This window comes from Phaenicophaeus curvirostris, chromosome 29, assembly GCF_032191515.1.
Source record: "Phaenicophaeus curvirostris isolate KB17595 chromosome 29, BPBGC_Pcur_1.0, whole genome shotgun sequence".
NCBI lineage: Eukaryota > Metazoa > Chordata > Aves > Cuculiformes > Cuculidae > Phaenicophaeus > Phaenicophaeus curvirostris.
Genome location: NC_091420.1, coordinates 749,585 through 773,914, shown reverse-complemented (window position 1 = coordinate 773,914; position 24,330 = coordinate 749,585). Strand labels below are relative to the sequence as shown.

At 65.3% G+C, this 24,330-nt stretch overlaps 2 protein-coding genes across 2 annotated transcripts; both read right to left on the bottom strand.

Moving 5' to 3' along the window:
- Positions 1-1,934: 1,934 nt before the first annotated feature.
- Positions 1,935-9,305, bottom strand: ECM1 (extracellular matrix protein 1). The gene is given in 8 exon segments (XM_069878408.1): positions 1,935-2,148; positions 2,225-2,312; positions 3,119-3,339; positions 5,392-5,742; positions 5,831-5,965; positions 5,967-6,121; positions 6,601-6,672; positions 9,203-9,305. Coding segments are annotated over 8 exon segments (1,227 nt in total). The 5' UTR covers positions 9,243-9,305; the 3' UTR covers positions 1,935-1,983.
- Positions 9,306-12,109: 2,804 nt separating this feature from the next.
- On the bottom strand, positions 12,110-23,843 carry TARS2 (threonyl-tRNA synthetase 2, mitochondrial). Its single transcript, XM_069878373.1, is given in 19 exon segments — positions 12,110-12,338; positions 13,573-13,657; positions 13,659-13,688; positions 14,389-14,461; positions 15,398-15,499; positions 15,820-15,920; positions 16,028-16,105; positions 17,124-17,261; positions 17,333-17,495; positions 17,572-17,738; positions 20,243-20,341; positions 20,422-20,568; positions 20,657-20,735; positions 20,831-20,895; positions 21,412-21,529; positions 21,603-21,724; positions 21,826-21,949; positions 23,515-23,708; positions 23,796-23,843. Coding segments are annotated over 19 exon segments (2,082 nt in total). The 3' UTR covers positions 12,110-12,189.
- Positions 23,844-24,330: the final 487 nt, after the last annotated feature.

The following is a 24,330-nucleotide window of genomic DNA, read 5'->3' as shown; positions in this document are numbered from 1 at the left end:
TGGCCTTGAACCCTCCAGGGATGGAGCAACCTGGGCCAGGGTCTCCCTTTATGTGTCCCGTGTATCTGGTCTGGATCTCCGATAGTTCAGAACCATTTGTAGAGTCATAGAATCACCAGGTTAGAAAAGATCTCTGACATCATAAGAGCCCAACCATACCTCTCTGCCACTAAATCATCTCTCCAAGCACCTCATCTGCCTCCCTTTTAATCCCCTCCAGGAATGGGGCCTCAACCACCTCCCTGGCAGCCGTTCCAGGGCTTGAGAACCTTTTCTGTGAAGACATTTTTCCTGATGTCCAATCTAAACTTCCCCTGGTGCAGCTTGAGGCCGTTCCCTGTTGTTCCATCACCTCTCGCTTGGGAGAAGAGACCAACACCCACCTCTCTGCAACCTCCTTTTAGGTGGTTCTGGAGAGCGATGAGGTCTCCTCTCAGCCTCCTCTTCTCCAGGCTGAACATCCCCAGGTCCCTCACTGCTCCCCCAACCCCTGTTCTCCAGCCCCTTCCAAGCTCCGTTCCCTTCTCCGGACGCGCTCCAGGACCTCAAGGTCTTTCTTGGAGTGAAGAGCCCAAAACCAAACCAGGATTCGAGGTTTGGCCTCACCAGCGCTGGGTGCAGGGGACGATCCCGTCCCTGCTCCCGCTGGCCCCCCCAGGGCTGATCCGAGCCAGGATGCAGGTGGCCTTCTTGGCCGCCTGGGCCACTGCTGGCTTGGGGGACCCCAAACTGAGGGACCCTCAAACTACGGGACCCCCAAACATCCCCTTGGGACCCCAAATACCTCCCCTCCCTGCCAGGACACGGAGGGGCTGCTGCAATGGGACACTTGGGGGTTGCTATGGGGTGGGGGGAACACACCGGGGGTCCCCCTTCCTGCCCTCACAGTGACCGGGGCGCACCCCGATACCCAAACATGGGGACACACCCTGAGTGACTCACCCTGACAGCACAGACACCCCCGCACCCCGACACCCCCGCACCCCGATACCCAAACACAGCGACACACCCCGCTCCGACACCCCCGCACCCCAACACCCCCGCACCCCGATACCCAAACACAGCGACACACCCTGCTCTGACACCCCTGGCACCCCCCAAACCGATCATACACCCCCGCACCCCAATACCCAAACATAGCACCGCACCCTGCTCGGACACCCCCACAGCTCCTGCACCCCGACTCCCCCACACCCCGATACCCAAACGCAGCATCACACCCCGCTCCGACCCCCCCAAACTGATCCTGCACCCCGACACCCCCGTGTCGCACCCCAAAACCACACAGAGTGGGGAAACTGAGGCACAGAGACCCTCACATACATACACAGAGCTGGGAAACTGAGGCACAGAGAGACACACACCCCCTCTCCAGCCCCCCTGCACACACTAAGAATGGGGAAACTGAGGCACAGAGACACCCCCACACACCCCCCCACACACAGAGTGGGGAAACTGAGGCACGGAGACACACACAGAGACCGTGGGGAAACTGAGGCACAAGGACCCTCACAGACACACACAGAGTGGGGAAACTGAGGCACAGAGACACACATAGAGAGGGGGAAACTGAGGCACAAGGTCCCTCACACACAGAGTGGGGAAACTGAGGCACAAGGACCCTCACACACACATAGATTGGGGAAACTGAGGCACAGAGACGCACAGAGAGTGGGGAAACTGAGGCACAAGGACCCTCACAGACACACACACAGTGGGGAAACTGAGGCACAAAGACCCTCACACACAGAGTGGGGAAACTGAGGCACAGAGACACACACAGAGTGGGGAAACTGAGGCACAAGGACACCCCTCCCCACACACACTGAGTGGGGAAACTGAGGCACAAGGACCCTCACACACACACTCAGAGTGGGGAAACTGAGGCACAGAGCCCCTCACGCAGGCAGAGGCGACACCGAGGCACTCGCGGGTGACAGCACAGCACCTTTATTGTCCCCTCGGCCCGGGGAGGGGGGGTTGTTACTCGTCGTGGCCGGGGGGCGGGGGGGGCACAGCAGCCCCCAGGGTGACCTTGTCCAGGTAGGAGGCGTCGAAGCAGCGACGCCGCTCGGGGTCCTCGTGCGAGCAGCAGCCGTGGGGGTCACGCCAGGAGCTGGCACAGAGCGTGGTGATGCCCTGGGAGAGCTGTGGGAGGGGGGGTCAGGGTGGCTTTGGGGGGCCCCCCCAGAACCCCTGGACCCCCCCCAAAAAGAACACTCACCTGCTCCTGGGCGCAGGCGCTTTGGTTTTCGGGGGGCAGCGAGCAGCACGCGGCCGTCACGGCTCCCAGCAGCTCCGGCACCGGGCGCCTGCGGGACACGGGGGTCACTGGGGGTGGGACAGGGAAGGGGACCCCAAAGATTTGGGGGTTGCGGGCGTGGTGGTCTTGGACATTTGGGTCCTGCCTGAGATGGGGGGGGGCACGCAGGGGGTGTCCTGGGCACCTCGATTCCCTTTGGGATGGAGGAGTTTGAGGTTTGGGGGGGTCCAGGGCACTTGGGACCCCTCAGAGATGGGGGGGCCTGGGGAGGGGGTCCCATCTGAGATGAGGGGGACACAACGGGGGGTGGTCCTGGGCATCCTCTGAGATGGGGTTGGGGTCCCACGGCGGGGGGGTGTTGGGGGTCCGGGCATACCAGGGGGCCAGGGTCCCTTTAGGGGGGTGTTGGGGGGTGTCAAGGATTGGAGACCCTTGGAGGAAGGAGGGGGTGGTCCTTGGGGAGGTCCTGGGGGGATGCTGGGGGTGGGGGGTACTGAGGGGTCACTGGGGGGTGCTGGGGGTCACTGGGAGTGTTGAGGGGGTCACTGGGCGTATTGGGGGTCATTGAGGGGTGTTGGGGGGTCACTGGGGGTCACTAGGAGATTTGGGGGTCATTAGGGGGTGCTGGGAGGGTCTCTGAAGGGTGTTGGGGTCACGGGGGGGTGCCGGGGGTCATTAGGGGGTCATTGTGGGGGCATTTGGGGTCACTAGGGGTATTGGGGGGTCATTAGGGGGGTCATTGGGGGGTACTGAGGGGTCACTGGGGGTCATTAGGGGGTCATTGTGGGGGCGTTTGGGGTCACTAGGGGTATTGGGGGTCATTAGGGGGTCACTGGGGGGTGCTGGGGGTCACACCTCTTGCTGAGCAGGCGCGTGGGGCCGCAGAGCGAGCGCAGCAGGCCGCTCCCGGGCCGGACGAGGCTCACGTTGTGCAGCTCCCGGTCGTAGTCGGGGAAGGGGGCGACGGCGGCGAAGCAGCGGGAGCGGGAGCGGAGACCCCCGTGCAGGCAGCACCGGTGCTGCCGCGTCTTCACCGCCGCCTCCTCCCGGCAGAACCGATCCAGCCCCTTCTGCCACTGCGGGGAACGGGGGCAGCTGGGGACGGGGGCACCGGGACCCCCACACGCCCCCAGCCCGGGACACCAGGAGCCCTGGGCACCAGGGACCCCCGTCCAGGACATTGGGATGCCCCCCAGGCACCCAGGATCCCCAGCCCTGGGACACCAAGACCCCCCAAGTCCCCCATCCCAGGACACCAAGACCCCCAGAATCCCCCAAGTCTGGGACACCAAGACCCCCAGAATCCCCCAGCCCTGGGACACCAAGACCCCCCAAGTCCCCCATCCCAGGACACCAAGACCCCCAGAATCCCCCAGCTCCAGGACACCAAGACCCCCAGAATCCCCCAGCTCTGGGACACCACGACCCCCCAAGTCCCCCATCCCAGGACACCAAGACCCCCAGAATCCCCCAGCTCCGGGACACCATGACCCCTGGTCACCAAGGACCCCCCATCCCAGGACACTGGGACCCCCTGGTCCCCAGGCCAGGACCTTCCAGGAGCCCCAGGACCCCCAAGTTCCGCATCCCCCCAGCCCCGACACCCCCAAATGCCCGAGTCCCCCAGCCCTGGGACACGGGGACCCCTGGAGCCCCGCAGCCCCCTGAATGCCTGGGTCCCTCCCAGGCCACTTGGGACATTCCCAGGACACTGGTCGCATTCCCGGGACACTGGTCCTGCCTCTCCAGGCGCCTGAGTCCCTTCCTGGATACCCGAGTCCCTCCTTGCCATCTGGGTCCCCCTAGTCCTTGGGCACCTAGGACCCTCCCAGATGCCTGGGTCCCTCCAGGGATCATTCCCAGGACACCTGGTCCCCTCCCCGGAAGCCTGGGTTCCTCCCTGGTTTCTACGTCTCTGATCCCTTCCTGGAGACCTGGGTCCCTCCCAGGATGTTTGGGTCCCTCCCTGCCACCAAGGCCACTCCCTGGATGCCAGAGTCCCTCCTAGGACACCTGGGTCCCCTTCCCGAACGCCTGGGACCCTCCACAGCCTTCTGGATGCCTGGGTCCATCCTTGCCACCCAGGTCTCTTCTGAACACCTGAGACCCTCCTTGTCACCTGGACCCTTCCTTGCCACTGGGGTCCCTCTACTTGCCACCAGGGTCCCTCTACTTGCCACCAGGGGCTCTTGTGGACATTTGGGTCCCTCCTTGCCACCAGAGTCTCACTCCTTGCCACCCAGATCCCTTTTGGATGCCAGGGTCCTTCCTAAATACCTGGGTCCCTCCTTGCCACTGGGGTCCCTCCTTGCCACCGGGGTCCCTCTACTTGCCACCAGGGTCCCTACTGGGCATCTAGGTCCCTCATTGCCACCAGGGTCCCTTTTGGATGCCAGGGTCCCTCCTAAATACCTGGGTCCCTCCTTGTGACTGGGGTCCTTCCTTGCCACTGGGGTTCCTCTACTTGCCACCAGGGACCCTTCTGGACATCTAGGTCCCTCTAATTGCCACCAGGGACCCTCTGCTTGCCACCAGGGGCTCTTGTGGACATCTGGGTCCCTCCTTGCCACCAGAGTCTCACTCCTTGCCACCCGGATCCCTTTTGGATGCCAGGGTCCCTCCTGAATACTTGGGTCTCTCCTTGCCACCTGGGACCCCGCTGGATACCTCGGTCGCTCCTTGCCACTGGGGTCCCTCTACTTGCCACCAGGGTCCCTTCTGGGCATCTAGGTCCCTCATTGCCACCAGGGTCCCACTCATTGCCACCAGGGTCCCTTTTGGATGCCAGCGTCCCTCCTAAATACCTTGGTCCCTCCTTGCCACTGGGGTCGCTCCTTGCCACTGGGGTCCCTCTGCTTGCCACCAGGGACCCTTCTGGACATCTGGGTCCCTCCTTGCCACCAGAGTCTCCCTCCTTGCCACCTGGATCCCTTTTGGATGCCAGGGTCCCTCCTAAATACTTGGGTCTCTCCTTGCCACCTGGGACCCCGCTGGATACCTGGGTCGCTCCTTGCCACTGGGGTCCCTCCTTGTCACCTGGGTCCCTCCAGCCCTTGGATCCCTGGGACCCTCCTAGACACCCGGGACCCCCTGGGATGCCCCGGTCCCTCCTCGCCGCTGGCACTCACGGCGCTGTGGGCGCAGGGGAGGCTCCCGTTGCGGCAGCAGCGGCCGTAGTCGCGCTCCAGGCGCAGCCGCATGCGGACGCGGGGCCCGGAGCGGCCGCTGGGGCCGGGGCGCAGCGCCCGCAGCCGGCAGATGTTTTCCATGTTGGCCTCCGTGGGCTCTCCGGGCGGGAAGAGCTCGACGGTGGCATCCCCGGCGGTGATGGCCTCGGCCTCGTGGCCGGCGCTGGCCTCGGCGCTGGCGCTCTGGATGAAGCAGTGGCGCCGCGCCGCGTCGCGCCGCCAGCAGCAGTGGAACTGCCGCGTCTTCACCCCAAATTCGTCGGCGCAGAACGCGTCCAGCACCTCCGTCCACTGCGAGACGGCAACGTCAGACCCCGCTCCACGCGTCCCCCTCCCCCCTCTCTCCCCAGCGTCCCCGTGTCCCCCCCCGGGCACTCACGGCGTGGCGGGCGCAGGACACCGGGGCCTCGTGGTGGCAGCAGGCGTCGAGGCGGGGCCGGAAGGCGTCGAGCGCGGCCGCCTGGCGGCGCAGGTGGCTGAAGGAGGTGGGGGGCAGCTGGGGTGTCGGGGGGGGGCCGGGGGGGCTGCTGGCAGTGCCGGGTGACGGTGGCCTCCACGGGCCAGGCGGGGGGGAAGCCGTGCAGGACGCTGCCGCGGTGGGGGGACACGGCGCCCGTCACCGCCACCAGCACGTCGAGGGGCACCTGCGGGTCCAGCTCCTCCTGCAGCACTGAGAGGGGTGGGGGGACATAGGGAGGGAGGTGACACTCGTCCCTGCGTCCCCCCCATCTCACGGTGGCCCCGCAGCCCCAGCCCTCGTTGTCCCTGTGCTCCTCCATGTGCCCCTCACCCCGTCCCCATGCCCCTCTGTCCCCAAAGCCCCCTGTCCCCAGCTCTGGCTGCTCCCGTGTTGTCTCTCCTGATCCTCCACGTGTCCCCATCCGTGTCCCCCCTCCCTGTCTCCATCCCTGGGTGTCCCCATGTCCCCCCACCCACATCCCCATGCCCCTCCCCAGCCCTGTCCCCACCCTAGTGTCCTCTTGTCCCCTCCCTGTCCCCAACCTGGTGTCCCCCTGTATCCCCTCCATGTCCCCAACCTGGTGTCCCCCTGTATCCCCTCCATGTCCCCATGCCCCCGCCATCCCAAACACTCCCTGTCCCCGTGTCCCCCCATCCCTGTCCCCCCCCGGTGTCCCCCCCTGCTCTCACCTTGTTTGACATCAGGGTCATGCCAGGCCACGCTCTCCTGTACCACGTGCTGCTGTGGCTCCGGTGCCACCACTGTCACCAAGGCAGAGACAGACAGGGGGTCAGCAGGGGCACCCCCACCCAGGGCGGGGAGGCATGTGGGAACCCCCTGATTCCACAGGTTTGGAGACCCACCATGAGGAGGGGATCACGGAGTCCAGAGCGGGGGGACACAAGGGTGTGGGGAGGGGACCCAGGGGTCCAGGAGGGGACCCAGGGGTTTGGGAAGGGGACTCAGGGGTCCAGAGAAGGACGCAGGGGTCCAGGGAGGGGACACAGGTGTCCAGGAAGGTGGCCCAGGGATATGGGGAGGGGACTCAGGTGTTTGGAGAGGGACCCAGTGTCTAAGGAGAGGACACGGGTGTCCAGGAAGGTGGCCCAGGGATATGGGGAGGGGATTCAGGGGTCTAGGAAGGGGAATTCAAGTGTCTGGAGAAGGATCCAAGTGCCTGGGAGGGGACACAAGTGTCTGGAGTGGGGCCTAGGGGTTTGGGAAAGGGACCCAGGTGTCTGGAGAGGGAACACAGGTGTCCGGAGAAGGACCCGGGCACCCAGGGAGGGCACCCAGGGGTTTGGGAAGGGGACTCAGGTATCTGGAGAAGGACTCAGGCATCTGGGGAGGGACCCAGGCATCCAGGGAGGTGGCCCAGGTGTCCAGGCAGGTGGCCAAAAGGTGTTGGAAGGGACCCACCTGTCCTGGGAGGGGACCCAAGCATTCAGGAAGGGACCCTGACAGCGAAGGAGGGGACCCAGACATGTGGGTGGGGACCCAGGTGTCCAGGCAGGGATCCAGGTGGCCGGGGAGGTGGCCCAACTGCGTGGGCAGGGATGCGGGTGTCTTGTAGGGGGGGCCCAGGTACCCAGGGAGGGATCCAGGGGGTTGGGAAGGGGATCCAGGAGTCTAGGGAGGGATCCAGGGGGTTGTGAAGGGGACACAGGTGTCCTAGGAGGGAACCAAAATTCATGGGAAGGGACCCAGGTGTTCGGGAAGGTATCCAGGTGCCCCAGAAAGGATTCCAGGTGCTTAGGGAGGGGATCCAGGTGTTTGGGAAGGGGACCCAGGTGTCATAGGAGAGGACCTAGGGGTTTGGGAAGCGATCCAGGTGCCCCAGGAAGAGATCCAAGTGCTTAGGGAAGGGATCCAGCCGTTTGGGGAGGGGATCCAGGAGCCCAGAGAGGGACCCAGACTTTTGGGGAGTGGACCCAGGGGTCAAGAAGGGGTCCCAGGTGTCATAGGAGAGGACCCAGGGGTTTGGGAAGGGGATTTAGGTGCCCCGGGAGGGGACCCAGGTGTTCAGGAAAGGGAAACCAGGCACCCCAGGAGGGATTCAGGGGTTTGGGGAGGGGACTCAGGTGTCCAGGGAAGAATCCAGGGGGCTGGGAGGGGATCCAGCTGCCCCAGAAGGGCACCAAAATGTGTGGGAAGGGACGCAGGCATTCAGGAAGGGATCCAGGTGCCCCTGGAAGGGATCCTAGTGCTTAGGGAAGGGATCCAGGTGTTTGGGGAGGGGACCCAGGGGTCAAGGCAGGGTACCGGGTGTCATAGGAGAGGACCCAGGGGTTTGGGAAGGGGATCCAGCTATTCAGAAAGCGATCCAAGTGCCCAGGGAGGGGATCCAGGTGTTTGGGAAGGGGATTTGGGTGTGCCAGGAGGAGACCCAGGTGTTTAGGAAGGGGAAAACAGGCACCCCAGGAGGGATTCAGGGGTTTGGGGAGGGGACTCAGGTGTCCAGGGAGGGACCCAGGGGTTTAGGAGGGGACCCAGATATCCTAGGAGGGACCCAGGGGCTTGGGAGGGGGCTCCAGGGCTTTGGGAAGGGGATCCAGGTGTTCCAAGAGGGAATCAAAATGTGTGGGAAGGGAGCCAGGCATTCAGGATGGGATCCAGGTGCCCAGGGAGGGGATCAAGGTATTTGGGAAGGGGACTTAGGTGTCCCGGGAGGGGGACCCAGGGGTTTAGGAAGGGGAAAACTCTGGGTCCCCTCCTAAACCCCAGGAGGGATTCAGGGGTTTGGGGAGGGGACTCAGGTGTCCAGGGAGGAATCCAGGGGTTTGGGGAGGGGACCCAGATGTCCTAGGAGGGAACCAGGTGTCCAGGGAGGAACCCAGGGGCTTGGGAGGGGGCTCCAGGGCTTTGGGAAGGGGATCCAGGTGTTCCAAGAGGGAATCAAAATGTGTGGGAAGGGAGCCAGGCGTTCAGGAAGGGAGCCAGGTGTCCAGGGAGGGGATCAAAGCTTTTGGGAAGGGGATTTAGGTGTTGCAGGAGGGGACCCGGGGGTTTAGGAAGGGAAAAACAGGCATCCCGGGAGGGAGCGAGGGGTTTGGGGAGGGGATCCAAGTGCTTAGGGCAGGGATCCAGGTGTTTGGGGAGGGGACCCAGGAGCCCAGAGAGGGTCCCAGACCTTTTAAGGGTGTCCCAGGTGTTGGGGGGAGGGGGTGTCCCAGACTTTTGGGGGGGTCCCAGGTGTTCGAGGGGGGAGAGGGTGTCCCTAGACTTTTGGGGGGGGTCCTAAGTGTTGGGGGGAGGGGGTCCCAGACTTTCTGGGGGGACCCCAGGACTCACCGGGGGCGAGGAGGAGGAGGAGCAGGCCGAGGGCCGCCATGGTGCCGGGCGCTGTGGGGCCTCGGTCGCCGCCGCCGCCTTATGAAGGGCTGGGGCGGGTGTGGGGCTGAGTCACAGCCTGGGGGGGGGACAAGGGGGGGGACACACACACAAGGGGGAGGGCTGGGCTGCAGCCCGCACCCCCAAACAAGGGGGACCCCCCCCACCCCCCCAAATCAGCCAGGCTGGGGGAGCAGGGGGTCCTCAGCGCCCCCCCGACCCCCCTCATGCACCCATGTCCCACCCCCAGCACCTCATGTTCCTCCCCCCCCGTGTCCCCATGTCACCCCCCGAGCCCCCAACAACCCCCTTGAGCCCCCACAACACCCCCCAAACCCCCTGTGTCCATGTCCCCATGTCCCCCCTTGAGTCGCCCCCCCAACCTCATGTTCCACCCATCCCTGTCCCTATGTCACCCTCTGAGACCCCCAGAATCCCCCATGTCTCCCCTAGAACCCCCAGAACCGCCCCCCCAGGACATCGTGTGCCCATCCTCCCGCCCCCCGTGTCCCCATGTCACCCCTGAGCCCCTATCCCCCCCCCCACTGAGCCCCCAGACTCCCCTCCCCCAAGACCTCATGTTCCCCCCATCCCTGTCCCCACGTCACCCCCAGACCCCCTCTAAGCTCCCATGTCTCCCTCAGACCCCCCCCCCAGGACCTCATGTTCCCCCCATCCCTGTCCCCATGTCACCAACGAGTCCCCAGGCCCCCCCAGGACCTCATATTCCACTCATCCCTGTCCTCCTGTCACCCCCAAGCCCCCATATCCCCCCCACCCCATGTCCCCATGTCACCCCTTGAGCCACCCCCCCCAGACCCCGTATATGTTTGTGTCCCCCCTTGTCACCCTTGAGCCCCCCCAGGACCTCATGTTCCCCTCGTCCGTGTCCTCACATCACCCCTGAGTCCCCATGTGCCACCCCCGAGCTCTCAGACCCCCCCCCCCGAGCCTCATATTTGCCCCCCATCCCTGTACCCATGTCACCCCCAGACCCCCTCCAGGACCTCACGTTCACCCCTAAGCTGCCATGTGCCCCCCCGCCGAGCCCCCAGACCCCCCCAGGACCTCATATCCCACCCCCCCGTGTCCCCCCTGAGTCTCCAGGCCTCCCAAGAACTCCCAGACCCTCCCCCCAGGACACCTCTCTGTGTCCCCATGTCACCCCCAGACTCCCCCAAGACCTCGTGTTCCCCCATCCCTGTCCCCATGTCACCCCCAGACCCTCTCTAAGCTCCCATGTCTCCCTCAGGACCCCCCCCAGGACCTCATGTTCCCCCTCCATGTCCCCCCATTCCCCACCTGAGCCCCCAGACCCCCCCCAGGCACCCATGTCCCCCACCCCATGTCCCCCCCTTGAGCCCCCCAGACCCCATGTGTGTGAGTTTGTGTGTGTGTCTCCCCATGTCACCCCTGAGCCCCCATATCCCACCCCCCCCAGGTATCCACGTCCCCCCCATTCCCCACCTGACCCCCCAGACCCCCCCCAGGATCTCATGTCCCCCCCCCATGCGTCACAGCAGGGGAAGCAGCCGGATTTCTGTGGTTTTCACCCCATTTTTGGGTCCTGTCCCACCCGGTGACTCACCCCCAGCACTGGCCGAGGGGGGGGGGACGGGGGGGGGAGGCCACCCATGGAGGGATCCCCTCCCCTCAGAGCTGGGGTAAGGGGGGGGGGGTGTCCTCAATTCGTGCCCCCACCCCAGCAGGAGACGCATGGAGCGGTGGGGGGGGGGGCACACAGCCTCGGTGACCCCAGAAAAAGGAGGGGGGGGGCCCAGTCTCCCCCCACAGCAGGTGCCCGGGGAAGAGGGGGGGGGGACACCCAGCCCTGCCCCCCCCCCCCAGCTCTATTGCCCAACACCCAGGACGTGACTTGGGCTTTACGCAACCCCCTGTCACCCCCACACACACGGGGGGGGCTTGGGGGGGGAATTCCCAGGCTGGGGGGGAGCCAAGGGGGGGACACCTTGAAATTGGGGGGGTGGGAATTCCCAGGTGGGAAGGGAGCCAGGAGATGGGGTCAGCGAGGATTTGGGGGGGGTTGGAATTCCCAGGCAGGGGCAGGGGACCCAAGGTGGGGGGGGGGGCTAGAATTGGGGGGAGGAATTCCCACGTGGGAAAAGAGCCAGGAGTTGGGGGGGGGCAAGAATTAGAAGGGGGGGGACACCCAGATATTTTGGGGAGGGGGGATATTCCCAGGTGAAAAGGGAGCCAGGAGATGGGGGGGCAAGAATTGGGGGAGAGGGAGGAATTCCCACATGGAAAAAGAGCCAGGAGTTGGGGAGGGGGGAAGAATTAGAGGGGGGTGGAATTCCCAGGTGGGGGGGAGCCAAGGAGGAGGGTGTCAAGAATTTGGGGGGGCACCCAGGTGTCCGGTGTTGGGGTGAAAATAGTGTCTGGAGGGGAGCACCCAAATATTGGGGTGCAGGGGGGGATGCAAGTGTTGGGGGTGGGGGGCACCCAGGTATTGGGGTGCAGGGAGACCCAGGTATTGGGGTGCAGGGAGACCCAGGTATTGGGGCGGGGGAGCACACAGGCGTCCAGTATTGGGGTGAAACTGGTGTTTGGGGGGGGACACACCCCCCAATATTAGGGTGCAAGGGGGACACAAGTATCATGTGGTGGGTGAGCACCCAGGTATTGGGGTGCAGGAGGACCCAGGTGTCCAATGGGGGGGACACACTGGTGTCTAGAGTGCGGGGACACCCAGATATTGGGGTGCGGGGGACAACTGAGGTGTCTGGAGCCTGGTGACACCCCCATGACTGGGCTGGGGGCTCCCCAAGCATTCTGCCCCCCCCGCCACCCCCCACCCAGGCCTGCTGGGAGCTGCACTGAGCTGCCCAGGTCTCAGCCACAGCCTGATACGGTTTCCCAGCTCTTTACTGGGTGTCAAAGTGGGACAGACAGACAGACAGACGCACGCTGGGGGGGACACGGGGGGGTCAGAATCGCTGCTCGGCGTCGGGGACGCGGGCGTCGCGCAGCTCCTGCAGCCGCCGCAGCGTCCAGAGCAGCTCCCGCTCGCCCAGCTGACGATTGTCCCGCGTCCGGATGCTGACGGTGCCGCGTGTCCGTTCCCGCTGGCCCACGACTGCGGGGGGGGGACACGGGGGGCACCCACGGGTGTCCCCAACACCGGTCACCAACGCCCTGCACGTGCACCCACAGATCCCCCCAGACCAGGGCTGCCAAAGTTGGGGGGCCGTTTAAAAGGGGGTCCCAAAGGGGTCCCCAGGGGGTTTTGGGGAGGCCCAGAGGGGTCCTAAAGGAGGGGGGTGTCTCATCAGACCCTGGGGAGTCCCACGAGGGGTCCCAGGGGGTTCTTGGGGGGTCCCATAGGAGTCGTAAAGGAGGAGTGGGGTGTCTCATAAGATCCTGGGGAGTCCCACGAGGGGTCTCAAAGGGGTCCCAGGGGGGTCCTAAAGGAGGTGGGAGTCTCATAAGATCCTGGGGAGTCCCATGAGTGGTCCTGAAGGGGTTCCAGGGGGTTTCGGGGAGGCCCAGAGAGGTCCTAAAGGAGGGGGGGGGGTCCTCATAAGATCTAGGGGAGTCCCATGAGGGGTCCCACGGGGGTCCCAGCAGGATCATAAAGGAGGTGGGTGTCTCAAAAGATCCTGGGGAGTCCCACGAGGGGTCTCAAAGGGGTCCCAGGGGGGTCCTAAAGGAGGTGGGTGTCTCAAAAGATCCTGGGGAGTCCCACGAGGGGTCTCAAAGGGGTCCCAGGGGGGTCCTAAAGGAGGTGGGTGTCTCAAAAGATCCTGGGGAGTCCCAGGAGGAGTCTCCAAGGGGTTCCAGGGGGTTTTGGGGAGTCCCAGAGGGGTCCTAAAGAAGGAGGGGGTCCTCATAAGATTCTGGGGAGTCCCAAGAGGGGTCTCAAAGGGGTTCCAGGGGGTTTTGGGGAGTCACAGAGGTCTCCTAAAGAAGCGGGGAAGGGTGTCTCATAAGATCTGGGGGAGGCTCAGGAGGGGTCGCAAAGGGGTCCCAGGGAGTTTTGGGGGGTTCCCAGGGCGTTCCTAAGGAAGGGGAGGGGTCCCAAAGGGCTCTTGGGGGTTCCCAAGGCAGTGGTGGGGCACAAAGGGGTCCCCAAGGTGGGGGGGGTCTCAAGGCAGATCCCAAAGTGGGGATCTCAGGAGATCCTAGAGGGAGTCCCAAGGCAGGGGGTGTCTCAGGAGGGGTCCCAGGGGGGTCCCTAAAGGGGAGAGGTCTCAGGATGCTGCAGTGGGTCCTACGAGGGGTCTCAGGGAGTTCCCAGTGCTCCCCCCAGCAGCTCCCAGGTCCTGGGGGGCCCTGGGGGGCGCTACGGGCTGAACCCCCGCTCCTCTTACCCAGCTGGAAGTTGTAGTGGGCGAGCTGGGCACGGCGGATCTTCCTGCCCAGGGTGGAACCCGCGTCCCCGTCCAGGTCGGCCAGCAACCCCCCCTCCTCTCAGCACAGCCTGAACCTGGGGGCACGGGGATATCGGGGGGCACGGGGAGATGTGGGGGGGCAGGGGGGGTACGAAGGCATGGAAGGATGGGGGGGGACAGAGGGGGGACATGGGGGGACAGAAGGAGGCATGGGGATGTGGGGGGACATGGGGGGCATGGGGGGATGTGGGGGGACACGGGGGGCATGGGGGGATGTGGGGGGACACGGGGGGCATGGGGGATGAGGGGGGACACGGGGGGCATGGGGGGATGAGGGGGGACACGGGGGGCGTGGGGGGATGAGGGGGGACACGGGGGGTGTGGGGGGACACAGGGGGCATGGGGGGATGTGGGGGACACGGCGGGTGTGGGGGATGTGGGGGACACGGGGGGCATGGGGGGATGTGGGGGACACAAGGGGATGTAGGGGGGATGTTGGGGGGCATGGGGGGAACGAAGGCATGGAAGGATGGGGGGGACAAAGGGGGGACACGGGGGGACAGAGGGAGGCATGGGGATGTGGGGGGATGTTGGGGGGCAGGTGGATGTGGGGGGAAATGTAGGGATGAGGGGACGGGGGGGATGTTTGGGGATATGGGGGGGACAGGGGACATATTGTGGGGGGGACACAGAGGGTGAGAGGGGAACATGGGGAAGTTTGGGGGGGGCTAGGGGGGACAGGAGGGGATGGGGCCCTGCGGGGGGGCCCTGGGGGTCCGGGGGGGTCCCGCTCACCTCACGGGCGTAGTCCTCGACATCGGGCGCCTGCGGGATGACCATGGCCTGCAGCGGGGACAGCCAGAGTGGCCTGGGGACAGCACGGGGTCACAGCCGGATTCGGGGGTCCCCCAAGGATTGGGGGGATGCCTCAAGGATAGGGGGGTCCTCAGGGTAGGGGGGTCCCATGGATGGGGGTGGGTGTCACCAGGGATTGGTGGGGGGATATCTCTAGGATGGAATGTCCTGAGCATAAGGGGGTCCCCATGGATTAGGGGGGGTGTCCCAGGGATTGGGGGGGACAATTGATTAGGGGGGTGTCCCACGGATTGGGGGGGTGTCCTAGGGATTGGAGGGGACAGTTGGATTAGAGGAGTGTCCCAGGGATTAGGGGGCGTCCCCAGGGATTGGGGGGGACAATTGGATTAGGGGGGTGTCCCAGGGATTAGTGGAGTGACTTTAGGACGGGGGGGCTGTCCCCTGAGGGACAGGGAGAGACCATTGGATAAGGGGGTGTCCCAGGGATTGGGGGAGACAAATGGATGAGGGGAGTGTCCCAGGGATTAGGGGGCAACCCCAGGGATTGGGGGGGACAACTAGATTAGGGGGGTGTCCCAGGGATTGGAGGGGACAACTGGATTAGGGGGGCGTCCCCAGGGATTGGGGGGAAAAATTGGATTAGGGGGGTGTCCCAGGGATTAGGGGGGAAAACTGGATTAAGGGGTGTCCCAGGGATTGGGGGGGAAAACTGGATTAGGGGGGTGTCCCAGGGATTAGGGGGGAAAAATGGATTAAGGGGTGTCCCAGGGATTGGGGGGGACAATCGGATTAGGGGAGTGTCCCAGGAATTAGTGGAGTGACTTTAGGATGGGGGGGCTGTCCCCTGAGGGACAGGGAGAGACAACTGGATTAGGGGAGTGTTCCCAGGAACTTTGTGGGTGTCTTGGGGATCAGGGGGGCCCCTCAGAATGGGGGTGTCTCTGGGATTGGGGGTGCCCCTCGGTGTTTGGGGGTCCCGGCCCCTCACCAGCGGCCGCCGCAGCTCTCGGCCAGCACGGCCACCATGCGCTCCACGGAGCCCAGCACCGCTCGGTGGATCAGCACCGGCCGCGCCGCACCCCCTGCCGGGCTGGGGGACACACACCAGAGGTCAAGGGGGGGTGCAGGGGGACCCCCACCTCCCCCAAGGTCGATCCTGACCACCCCCTGGTTCAATATTCCACCCCCCCAGCCCCAATCCTGACCCCCAGGCTCCCAATTCTGACCCCTCAGCCCCAAATTCTGATTACCCCCACCCCAATCTTCCCCCCCTGGTTCAATATTGCACCCCCAAGCCCCAAATTCTAACCCCTTGGCCTCAATCCTGACCCCCCCAGGCCAAATCCTCCCCCTCCAAGCCTCAATCCTCACTTCTTGCTCTAATATTCTGCCCCCCGGGCTCCCCGGTACCTGGCGTACTCCAACCCGAACCTCTCTGGCATCTGGAAATCCAGCTGGATGGTGCCACATTGATGCTGCCGTCCCAGGGCATCCTTGATCTGGATATCGATCTATCAGGAATAATAGGCGGGGGGGGGTCCCGAAGGGTCCCGGTTTGCCCCCAGGGGGCAAACCGGGACCCTTCGGGACCCCCCCCCCCGCCCCTGCAATCTCTCACCTTGGGGCCGTAGAAGGCACCATCGCCTGGACTCAGTTCCCAGGGCTGCCCAAAGGCATTGAGGCTCCGTTCCAGCTGCTACGGGATCAAAACGGGGACCGAGAGAGGAGGATGTGACACAGGGAGACAAAGTAGGGGACACGGGACAGGTAGGATGGAGGGGACACGATGGAACAGAAGGGACACAAAGCAGAAGGGACAGGAAGGATGGAGGGGACACGAGGGCCAAGTTGGGATTTGGGGACAAAGCTGGGACACGGTGCACAGGACGCAGGGATGAAGCTGGGACACGATGCTGGGGGACAAGGGACAGGTAGGATGGAAGGGACAGGATGGAATGGAGGGAGACGGGGGACACAGAGCAGAAGACAAGGGACAGGTAGGATGGAGGGGACACGATGGAACAGAGGGGACACAAAGCAGAAGACAAGGGACAGGGAGGATGGAAGGGACAGGACGGAGCGGAGGGGACACAAAGCAGAAGACAAGGGACAGGTAGGATGGAGGGGACAGGATGGAACAGAAGGGACACAAAGCAGAAGGGACAGGAAGGATGGAGGGGACACGAGGGCCAAGTTGGGATTTGGGGACAAAGCTGGGACACGGTGCACAGGACGCAGGGATGAAGCTGGGACACGATGCTGGGGGACAAGGGACAGGTAGGATGGAAGGGACAGGATGGAATGGAGGGGCGAACGGGGACACAGCAGAAGACAAGGGACAGGTAGGATGGAGGGGACACGATGGAACAGAGGGGACACAAAGCAGAGGACAAGGGACAGGTAGGATGGAGGGGACAGGATGGAACGGAGGGGACACAAAGCAGAAGACAAGGGACAGGAAGGATGGAGGGGACAGGACGGAATGGAAGGGACACAGAGCAGAAGACAAGGGACAGGAAGGATGGAAGGGACACAATGGCCAAGGTGGGGTTTGGGGACAAAGCTGGGACACGGTGCACAGGACGCAGGGATGAAGCTGAGACACGATGCAGGGGGCACAGCAGGGTGGGGGGCACTGCAGGGGACCCGGTGACAAAGCTGGGATGTGACGCTGGAGGCAGTAAGGCCACGCTCTGTCCCCATCCCTGTCCCACCTGCTCGGCGCGGTCCCAGGTCTCAGGGTCCCCGAGGAAGCCGGGGGGACGCGTGGCCAGGGCCATGCGGAAGGAGAAACCCAGCACGGCGTAGACCGTCCGGATGAAGTCCAGGCAGGCATCGATCTCGCCCTCCAGCTGGGGACGAGAGGTCAGGACGGGGGAGGTGACCAAAGGAGGGGGTCAGAGGGGACGGCGGGGACCCTCACCTGCTCCAGCGTGCAGAAGATGTGGGCGTCGTCCTGCTGGAAGCGCCGCACCCGCGTCAGCCCCGTCAGCGAGCTGGGGTGCTCGTTGCGGTGCAGCACCCCGAAGTCAGCCAGGCGCAAGGGCAGCTCCCGCCACGACCGCGGCCGGTGGGCGAACATCAGGCTGCGGACGGACAGACGGACGCGTTAGCTGCGGCGTCCGTCCCCTCACCGCCTGTCCCCCCCATCCCTCGGCTCACCAGTGCGCCGGGCAGTTCATGGGTTTGAGGGAGAGCGTCTCGGTGCCGGCGGTGAAGGAGAAGATGTGGGGGCTGTAGTGCTGCCAGTGCCCCGAGAGCTCCCAGAGCTGCGGGCTGAACACGTTGGGGGTCACCACCTCGCAGAAGCCCCTCGCCCGGTACTCGCTCTGCGGGGACGGGGACGTCAGCACAGCCCCACAGCACCCGGCCCCGGTGTGAGCTTCAGGGGCTGCAGGGGACGGGGCACAGCGGGGCCTGGGGTGCGAGGGGGTGGGGAGGGGGCAACACAGTCTGGGAGGGGGCAACAAGGACTACGGGGGAGGGGGCAATAGGAACTGTGTGCGATGGGGAGGGGGCAATAGGGTCTGGGTGCGATGGGGAGGGGGTGCATGGGGGGCAATAGGGTCTGGGTGCGATGGGGAGGGGGTGCAGGGGGGGCAATAGGGTCTGGGTGTGATGGGGAGGGAGTGCAGAGGGGGTAATAGGGTCTGGGTGCGATGGGGAGGGGGTGCATGGGGGCAATAGGGTCTGGGTGCGATGGGGAGGGGGTGCATGGGGGCAATAGGGTCTGGGTGCGATGGGGAGGGGGTGCAGAGGGATGAGGAGGGGAGAATAGGGTCTGGGTGCGATGGGGAGGGGGTGCAGGGGGGGCAATAGGGTCTGGGTGTGGTGGGGAGGGGGTGCAGAGGGGGCAATAGGGTCTGGGTGCGATGGGGAGGGGGTGCATGGGGGGCAATAGGGTCTGGGTGCGATGGGAAGGGGGTGCAGGGGGGGCAATAGGGTCTGGGTGTGATGGGGAGGGAGTGCAGAGGGGGTAATAGGGTCTGGGTGTGATGGGGAGGGGGTGCAGAGGGGGTAATAGGGTCTGGGTGCGATGGGGAGGGGGTGCATGGGGGCAATAGGGTCTGGGTGCGATGGGGAGGGGGTGCAGAGGGATGAGGAGGGGAGAATAGGGTCTGGGTGCGATGGGGAGGGGGTGCAGGGGGGGCAATAGGGTCTGGGTGTGGTGGGGAGGGGGTGCAGAGGGGGCAATAGGGTCTGGGTGCGATGGGGAGGGGGTGCAGGGGGATGAGGAGGGGACAATAGGGTCTGGGTGCGATGGGGAGGGGGTGCAGAGGGGGTAATAGGGTCTGGGTGTGATGGGAAGGGGGTGCAGGGGGATGAGGAGGGGACAATAGGGTCTGGGTGTGGTGGGGAGGGGGTGCAGAGGGGGTAATAGGGTCTGGGTGTGATGGAGAGAGGGTGCATGGGGGGCTATAGGGTCTGGGTGGGATGGGAAGGGGTCGCAGAGGAGTGGGGAGGGGGGCAACGAGGACTGGGTGGGATGGAGAGGGGCTGCAGAGGGGTGGGTAGGGGGCAATAGGGTCTGGGTGCGATGGGGAGGGGGCAATAGGGTCTGGGTGTGATGGGGAAGGGGCAATAGGGTCTCAGTGCAATGGGGAGGGGGCAATAGGGTCTGGGTGCGATGGGGAGGGGGCAATAGGGTCTGGGTGTGATGGGGAGGGGGAGCAGGGGGGTGCAGGGGTGTCTGAGGGGGCCGAGGAGGGGTGCAGATGGCTGCCAAGGGGGAAGTAGGGCGCCCGCAGAATGAGTGAATTGTTCTGGTTGGGAAAGGCCTCCGGAATCATTGAGTCCAAGGTAAACCTGACGCTGCCAAGCCCACCACATCCCCGGCTGCTCAGCGCATCCAGGAACGGTGACTCAACCATTTCCTCGGGCAGCCGGTTCCAGGCCTGACAGCCCTTTCCCTGAAGGACTCTTTCCCAATATCCAACCTAACCCTTCCCCGGCACCGAGCTGCGGAGCCATGAGCTCTCCCCTCAGCCTCCTCTTCTCCAGAATAAACAGCCCCAGGTCCCTCACCGCTCCCCCAACCCCTGTTCTCCAGCCCCTTCCCAGCTCTGTTCCCTTATCTGGACACGCTCCAGCCCCTCAAGGTCTTTCTTGGAGTGAGGGACCCAAAACTGAACTCAGGATTCGAGGATTTGAGTCCAGGGGGATGATCCTGTCCCTGCTCTCACTGGCCACCCCATGGCTGCTCCGAGCCAGGATGCTGGTGGCCTTCTTGGCCGCGTTCAGCCACTGGGGATCTGGGTGTGCGTGGCGGGGGGAAATACGGGGCCAGAGTACGAGGATTTGGGGGCAGGGGGCTGCGGAGCAGGGCTGGGGTGCAGGGGGGTGAAATATGGGACCAGAATGAGAGAATTTGGGTGCAGTGGGGTGTAAATATGGGGTCAGAGTGCAAGGATTTGGGGGCTGGAGGGTGCCGAGCAGGGCTGGGGTGAGGTGGGGTGAAAAATGGGGCCAGAATGTGAGAATTTGGGTGCAGCGGGGTGCAACTATGGGGTCAGAGTGCGAGGATATGGGGCCAGAGTGCAAGGATTTGGGTGCAGCGCAGAGTTGGGGTGCAGATGTGGGGCCTGAGTACGAGGATTTGGGGGCAGGGGGCTGCGGAGCAGGGCTGGGGTGAGGTGGGGTGAAAAATGGGGCCAGAATGTGAGAATTTGGGTGCAGCAGGGTGCAACTATGGGGTCAGAGTGCGAGGATATGGGGCCAGAGGGAGAGGATATGGGTGCAGCGCGGAGTTGGGGTGCAGATGCGGGGCCAGAGTACGAGGATTTGGGGGTGGGGGGCTGCGGAGCAGGGCTGGGGCGCAGATGTGGGGCCGTACCCTGATGAAGTCGATGAGGGTGTTGTAGACGTGGGCGCCGCGGGGCAGGAAGAAGCAGCTGCCGGGGCTGAGCTTGTGGAAGAAGAAAAGCTCCTGCTCCTGCGGTCGGGGGAGAAGGCAAACGGGGCATTATTGGGGTTCGCTGGGGAACCCCCCCAAGCCCTGTCTTGCAGCCTCACCTTCCCGATGCGGCGGTGATCGCGCAGGGCGGCCTCGTCCTGCGCCCGCTGCCAGTCGGCGAGGTGCTGGGCGCTGGGGAAGGCGACAGCGCCGAGACGCTGCAGCGAGAGGCGGCCGCCGCGCCCCGGCCCCAGCGCAGCCGAGCTCTGCCGGGGGGCAGGATTGGGGGGCAGGGATCAGAGTTGGGGGGGGTCAGGGTGCCCCCCCTCCATCCTGCCCCACAGCCAGACCCACCGTGAGGACGCGGAGCGCGGCGATCAGCCCCGTGTGCCGGATGAGGGGCCCGCGGCACAGCTGGAGGAGGGGGCCACACCTGCGGGATGGACGGACGGATGTGGGGACAGACGTGGGGACCCCCACCCCACATCTCTGGCCCCCCAGCTGCCCCCCCACCCCCCGTCCCCTCACCTATAGACGGTGGCTGTCGGGGACGTCACCTCCTCCTGGATTCGCTGCAGCTGGAAGGAGTTGTGCTGGGGACACAGCGGGGAGGGGGCGTCATGGGGAGGGGGGACACTGGGGGGGGACACTGGAGAGGGGGGGACACCGGGGAGAGAAGAGGGGGGGGGACACCGGGGAGAGAAGAGGGGGGATATCAGGGAGAGGGGGGGGTGGGACACAGGGGAGAGAGAAGTGGGGGTGACACCGGGGAGAGAAGTGGGGGGGGGACACCGGGGAGAGGGGGGTGGGACACAGACACACCGGGGGGAGGGGGGAGGACGGGGACACCGGGGGGAGAGCGAGGTGGGGACACCGGGGAGAGAAGCTGGGGGGGACACTGGGGAGAGAAGGGGGGGGACGACGGACACCGGGGAGAGAAGGGGGGGGACACCAGGGAGAGGGGGGGGGGGGATGGGACACTGGGGAGAGGGGGGGGGTGGGCACCGGGGAGAGAAGTGGGGGGGGGGACACCGGGGAGAGAAGGGGGAGGGGGACACTTGGGAGGGAAGGGGGGGGGGCCACTGAGGGGGGGACCCCGGGGGTGTCACCTTGAAAAGCTCCTCCAGCTGCTGGCGCGTGGCCTCGAGGCGCTCGAAGCGGTGTCCGGCGCGCGCGAAGGTGCCACACGCCTCCTCCAGCGCCGGCAGCTCCGCGCGCTGAACAGTCCTGCGGGGAGGGGACACGCTGGGGACACGGCCGCCCCTCGGGGGACACTGCCCCATGGCCCCCCACCCCATACCTGTCCCCCATGTGCAGGTCACAGAAGAAGCCGTCCTCGGTGGCTTCGGCGCCGCAGAGCGTGGCTCCGTAGAACCGCTCCGCCACCGCCCCGAGGACACAGGCGCCCGAGCGCCAGAAGGCCTGGGGGGGACATGGAGGGGACATGGAGGGGACACGGAGGGGACACGGGCTGTGAGAGGAGCAGGAGGTGGCCCCGGGCCCCCGTGTCCCACCAGACTCACCGCGCGTCCCTCCGGCGCCGAGAAATCGAGGAGCTCCAGGTCGGTGTCACCCGCCAGCGGCTGCTCGAGGTCCTGGAGGGTCCCGTTCACCCGGGCCACCAGCGCCGTCTCGGCCACGTCACCCCTGCGGGGACACCGGGGATCTCTGAGGACCCTGTAGGGACCATGGGGACCTCACGGGGACAACAGAGACATCATGGAGACTCTTGTGGGGGAAACCATAAGACCCATGGGGACCCTGTGAGGAACCTGCAGAGATGCTGGAGACACCATAGGGACCTCCCAGAGACCTGAAGGACTGTGACAGGACCCCATGGGGACCCCGTGGTGACGCTATGGGGACAACAAGGATCCTGTGGACACTGCGAGAACCCCATCGGGAACCTCAGGACCTTGCGAGGACACGGCGGGAAACATGGGGACCCTGTGAGAACCCCAAGGGGACAACGGGGACACCGCGGGGACCATGAGAAGACCCAGAGCACCTGAGGGGACAATGAGGACCCTGAGGGGACAGCACAAGGACAATAGGGACCTTGTGAGGGCACTGGGGACACCATGGGGACCCCGTGAGAACCATGAAGACCCTGTGAGGATCCTGAGGGGGGCACCAGGGACACCGTGTGGACCCTGAGGCCCTTGTGGGGACGCCATGGGGACAATGGGGACCCTGTGGGGACAGCATGGGACCCTGATGGGGCACGGAGGACACCATGAGACCCACGGGAAGCCCCTGAGGACCTTGTGGGGACAACAGGGACACTCTGGGGATCCCAAGGACCTTGCAGGGACCCCATAGGGACAATGGAGACTTTGTGGGGACAATGGGGACACCAAGGGGGACACCCTTGGGGACCCTGTTGGGGTAGCATGGGGACCCTGGGGACACTGTGGGGACCCTGTGCAGACAATGTGGACATCAGGGGGACTCTGAGGGGAAAATGGGGACCCTGAGGACATTGTGGGGATCTCTTGAGAGCAATGGGGACACTGAGGGGGCACTGGGGACCCTATGGGGACCCGGAGAACCTTGTGGGAACCCTGTGGGGACAATGGGGACTCCTAGGGGACACTGTGGGGACAATGGGGGGATAAAGGGGACCCTGAGGGGACAACAGGGACACTTAGGGGGCCCTGGGGACACCACGGAGAGCCCGAGAACCTTGTGGGGATCCCTTGAGGGCAATAGGGACCCCGAAGGGACACCAAGTCCCCTGTTGGGACAGCACGGTGACCCCGAGGACCTTGTGGGGACCCTGTGCAGACAATGAGGACGTCATGAGGAGTTCAAGGGGACAATGGGGACCCTGAGGACCTTAAGGGGACCCCGTCGGGACAATGGGGACCTTAAGGGGACCCCTTGAGGGCAATGGGGACCCTAAGAGGACATTGGGGACCCCAAAGGCCTTGTGGGGACACCGTGGGGACAATGGGGACACTGACGACCTTGTGGGGACCCCTTGAGGGCAGTGGGGACCTTGAGGGGACCCTGGGGGTACAACGGGGACCCTAAGGACCTTATCGGGACAAGGGGGACCGCGAGGTGACCCCGTCGGGATCCCTTGAGGGCAACGGGGACCCTGAGGGGACACCGGAGACCCCGAGGGGACCCGTGGGGGCAACGGGGACCTCGAGGAGGCCCCACGGGGCCACGCGGGCCCCTCAGGGGACACCGGGAGCCCCGCGTACCCCAGCTGCGCGGCCACCTGGAGCGGCGTGGTGTGCCGGGCCCGGCCGGGCAGGCGCCGCCCCCCGGGGAGGGCGATGCGGATCGGGGCCCCGGGCGGGGGCAGCTCCCCGGTACCGGCCCCGCTCCCATCGCCGTCCCGCGCCGCCCGCAGCCGCTGGAACAGCCGGAGGCGCTCGGGGTCCGGCCCGGAGACCTGTGAGGGGGTGGGATGGAGGGTTAGAGGGGGACCCGGGGGGAGAGCCGGGGTGGGGAGGGGATTGGGGGGGGGGTCCGAGCGCACCCGGTGCCGCCGCGGGGCCCCCGCCAGCAGCCGGCGCGCCGGAAGCATCGAGACAAACCCCGCCCCTTCCGGCGCGCGGCGGCCAATGGCGGGGAAGGGAGGGGCGGGGAGGGAACCAATCAGAGCGCGGGGAGGGGAGCGGGAGCCAATCAGAGAGCGGGAATGGGACCGGTCGCGGGAGCGAGAGCCAATCACAGAGGGCGGGAACCGGTCACAGGGGTTGGGGATCAACCACAGGGTCCTGATTATCATAGGAGCCTGGGAATCAATGACAGGGGCTTGGGAACGAGTCACAAGGGCCTGGGAATCAATGACAGGGGGCTGGGGATCAATCACAGGGCATTGGAGCCAATCACTGAGACTGAGAATCAATCACAGGAGCCTGATAATCAATCACAGGGGCCCGGGAACCAGTTACAGGGGCTTGTGAACCAATCACTGAGCCTGGGAATCAATTACAGTGGCTGGGAATCAATCACAGGAGCCTGGGAATCAATGACAGGGGGCTGGGGATCAATTACACTGGCTGGGGATC